A 4,343-nucleotide genomic window follows, 5' to 3' on the forward strand; every position below is an offset into this window, starting at 1 on the left:
CAGCTCTAAGAAGACATCACAGGTGATTTACAGACTGGATTCCCTGCACTTAGAAGATCAAGCAACAATGTTCTTGAACATCTCCATAAACATCAATCTCATAAATTCATATACAGAAAAAAAAAACACAAACTTGGGCGCACACATGTAAGGGGGGCGCTTTTAATACAAACATACTCAATAAAATCCCACTCATAGCAAGCTATTTGTCGGGTTGGGGGAGGGTATGCTAGACCCCTGGCTCAAGACATTAATAATGAAATTAACTAAATAGCCAAATAAAGCTATAAATCGTTGTTAAGTGATCCAAGATACAAACCAACGATAGTTTTTGATGTTTAAGAGATTTTAGACATCAAAAGATGAAACTGTAGTCTAACCCAATTCAGCTTAGCCCACTATGAACTATGAAGGAAGGCTGTATATCAACTGCACCACATCTAGTAGCCTCATACTTTGTTTGCCAGTTAACAAGATTTGAGTATGTAACAAAAGGGAGAAAGAAAAGCGGTTATACGCTTACATTTAGAACAACAAATGCATATAAGAATCTAGACTTGAGTTGTGTTCACTGAGCACCAAAGTGAAAGGTCAAAATCTGTGACGGACCATCTTCTCCAACTGAAATGTTTTTGAGTTTTAAGTTTCCATTTACGATTCCAAGCATATGCAAGTATTCTGGTGCAAGGACTTCCTTAACATAGAATCTGTATGGGTAAATACATTAAATTTGAGATACTATTAAGTCAAATAAACAAGATTCATTAGAAGCATCAATACTTATCAATAAAAAAGCAAGCATGTCATAAACCTAAAACAGCCTGAGTGGTTTGACCTTTGACTGAAGACTGTGCCAGGCAGGTCATGTAACAAGTTGAACAGGCCTGGCCATGACGGGTTGACCGGCACAAACTTTTTAAATTTTATAAAGATATAAAATGAATTAAACATGATTGCAAAAATGACATCATTACAATAACTATCCAAATTTTTGGATAAAAAGATTTTGAAGAGGTTGTTTACATGTATGCTTTAAATAAGATCATGCGCGTTCAAATATTTGGTTTTAATAAGTTTGAGTAAATGACATAAACATTGTGTGACTAGGGCCAAACCGCAAGGACTATTTGTTTAGTTGACTCTAAAATAACAAGTCGAAAAAAAAAAAACAGAACTCACAGATAAGACAAGGGTGTTCACCTTTAAATAACAAAATGGGATCTGTTTGAAATATCATGAAGTAATTGCTCTTTGATCTCTATACCTTTCTTTCTTGCTCAACACTAATCTCTTCATCATCCTCGTCATCAACTACTGTATCTAACTGATTAATCAGAATTAAAGATTCTGTGTACGAGGTCACGGCTAATGTGTGACATTGGCTTTCAATCCCAAGATCATTTATGTGTTCTGAGAAGGGGTCATAATCTATAAGCACTTCAAAATCTCCAGTGTTATTTTCCATTCTCATCATAAGTTCACCGTTCCACCTAAATTCCAACGGCCGACTTAAACAATATGATGGTTTGTCAATGGTGAAAACCTTTGTAAACGATTTTGAATCACCATTTTCCATCATCCACACTTCAATTATATCGTCCATTAACCACTCCTGAAGCACGGCAAGAGAATCACAAAGGTTGAATACATGCAACCCCGTTGAATCATGGAATGCTAACTCATTAGGGAGGTATATCTCTCTAAATTCTTCACTTGTCAAATCAAATGAAATAAGAAAACAAAATCCAGTATCACCACCAATGGCGTCTCCAACACCAAACCAGTAATGAAAACCACGTATGGTTACCTGAGAGCGAGGCCCCATGAAATCAGCTAAGCTATCAGACAGATTACCAAATGAGTTTCTCCAAACCCCAGAGCTTAAACTAAAAACCTTAACCTGCCAACGGCTGCTACAAGCTACATCTTTCATCTTCCTTTCGGTAATCTTTACAATCTTAGGGTCACTAGTTGCAGGGCAAACCCCAAAGCCAAAAGTCGCTTCATCGTATCCATCCACATCAGGTACGGGGATAGCAACTGATTTTCTAATCGAAGGATTCCAAAGAACAGCCGTCGCCTCTCCAGGAGGATATTCAGCATCATCGTCATGCCGATAAAAACCGAACAAGCAAACCAATCCACAAGAGGCACCGACGACATATGAATTCCAAAGTAGGTCAACCGACAAAGGAACAGCAAGAGAAACCTTGTTTTGGGGGAACGTATCATCCTCTACAATCGAATCATATGTTTCCTCACCGTACACATTGTAGTACTTTATAAGCAAATGTTGCGGTTGATCATGGTTACGGACGGTGTACTCAGCAATGAAATCAGAAGACTCGATAACACATTTCCATGCTTTTGAAACAGATCTGACCCGAATCAATGATCTTATAGGAAGCCTTTTGATGATTTCCACTTGAATCTCGAAAGGTATGTGATCAGACATTGCTATTTCGGGGTATCAATTGTGATCGAAACCGTTTAATGCAAAGTAGCAAATAATAACCATTTCAGCAGCCAATAAAAGTAGCAAATTCGACAAAATCAATCACTTATTTCGCCTGCAAAGGTGAATGCAACATTAATAAATAATATGTAAAGCTAGTACATTTTGTGTGGAGCATTATGTCGAACACCTGGTGTACCAATGTCCAATATTATCAAATAGAGAGCAATTACATGAGAATATAAAGATAGACACAGTACCATTTAGGGGTTTACAGATTACATATATGATATTAACAATTTTTTTCTCATAGTTTAGGTTTTGTAGATTACAGATTAACAGTAAACTTAGACATTAAAGCGTACCAGATTCTCCAAATTGAATGGTCAGAGATGATGAGATAGGGTGGCCGGACCGTCAGACTGCCGTCGAGGACGGTGGTCGCCGCCGTAGCCCGTCGGAACGCGGTGGTTGGTGGAACTCAGTTATGATGGGAAGTGGTTGGTTTCGACAACTGGTAGTACATCGCTATTTAAAAAAAAGGGTAAATTACTTTTTGAGTCCCTGTATTTTAGGGGTTTTAACCACTTGAATCCAAAATCAAAATGTTTAACGACCTGAGTCCCTATAACCAGTTTTCTTAACTATTTGAGTCCAATTTTCTAACTTCATCCATCAAGTGTGTTAACTAAAAGGGTAATTTGGTCATTTACACACAAAGTACAAGTCTTATATGCACATAAGTACAAGTCTCTCCTCTCTCTATAAACACCACCGCACAGCCACCATCCCCACCACTGCCACCACCTCCAAACACCCACCACCACTAGTGCCGCCCCACTCACAATAATTTATCACCGAATTACAGCCCCATTCAAGATCTTCATACCCAACAAAAAAAAATCATCGAAAACAATAGAAAACCAGCCAAATATTACACTGCAATACTCTGCCAAAAAATTTCATCAAGATCTTCACTCACAATACTCTGCAACTCCCAAATATTACACTAGATTCAACAATTAAAATACTACACCAGCCAAACAACAAAAACTTTGGGATCTGCAATTTACCTGCGATTATACTTCATTTGGAAATTACATGTCGTCCATCTTCTTCGATCAGTTTTCTGCCTAAATCAATGGGCAAGAAGTACAAAAGGGACACAATAGATACAGAAACCGACACTCCAATGCTGGAAAACGACGTCGTGCCAGAAGAACACACAAAGAAGAAGCACAAGCATAAGAAAACCCACATCAAAGAAGAAAAAAATTGAGACCGTCAAACCAACTTCCGATAAATCCCTATTGAATCTTGCTTTGCGCTTGAATCTTCTGAAGCAGCAACAGATTTCGCTCCGAAATCGTCAGATCTGCTTTCGTGGTGGTTGGTGATGGCGGCGGTTGTGATGGTTTGTGGTGGTGGTTGCAGTGATGATCTCGTGGCGGTGGTGGTTTATGGTGGTGGGGTGGTTGGTGATGGCGGCGATTGTGTTGGCTAATCGTAGTAGTTGCAGTGGTGGTCTCGTGGCTGTGGTTTATGATGGTGGTGGTCATGTATGGCGGTGATGGAGGTTGTTTTCTGCAAGGGAAAGAGAGAGTACAGTGGAAGTGTGTGTGTGTGTCTGATTAGTGACAGAGTATTATATATTATGTATTTTATTTTTATGGTTTTTAAATATTAGGGGTATTTTAGTCTTTTCAAGAAAAACTAACAGAATATTTTAACAGTGTTAAAAAATTGGACTCAAATAGTTAAGAAAAGTGGTTATAGGGACTCAGGTCGTTAAACATTTTGATTTTGGACTCAAGTGGTTAAAACCCCTAAAACACAGGGACTCAAAAAGTAATTTACCCTAAAAAAAATCATGAAGTACCATAAAAGT

At 38.3% G+C, this 4,343-nt stretch overlaps 1 protein-coding gene across 2 annotated transcripts; it reads right to left on the reverse strand.

The window, feature by feature from the left end:
* Positions 1 to 250: 250 nt before the first annotated feature.
* LOC118480908 (putative F-box protein At1g32420) lies at positions 251 to 4,082 on the reverse strand. Of its 2 annotated transcripts, XM_035975891.1 has the most exons (4): positions 3,529 to 4,082; positions 2,821 to 3,443; positions 1,201 to 2,570; positions 251 to 707 (listed from the first exon to the last, which is right to left on the reverse strand). In XM_035975891.1, the coding sequence occupies exon 3, from the start codon at positions 2,453 to 2,455 to the stop codon at positions 1,259 to 1,261; it is 1,197 nt and encodes a 398-aa protein (XP_035831784.1). In that variant the 5' UTR covers positions 2,456 to 2,570; positions 2,821 to 3,443; positions 3,529 to 4,082; the 3' UTR covers positions 251 to 707; positions 1,201 to 1,258. The 2 variants fall into 2 exon arrangements, with proteins under 2 accessions (XP_035831784.1, XP_035831786.1); XM_035975893.1 differs by lacking the exon at positions 2,821 to 3,443.
* Between the last annotated feature and the right edge of the window lie 261 nt (positions 4,083 to 4,343).

Source organism: Helianthus annuus, chromosome 1 (assembly GCF_002127325.2).
Source record: "Helianthus annuus cultivar XRQ/B chromosome 1, HanXRQr2.0-SUNRISE, whole genome shotgun sequence".
Lineage (NCBI taxonomy): Eukaryota > Viridiplantae > Streptophyta > Magnoliopsida > Asterales > Asteraceae > Helianthus > Helianthus annuus.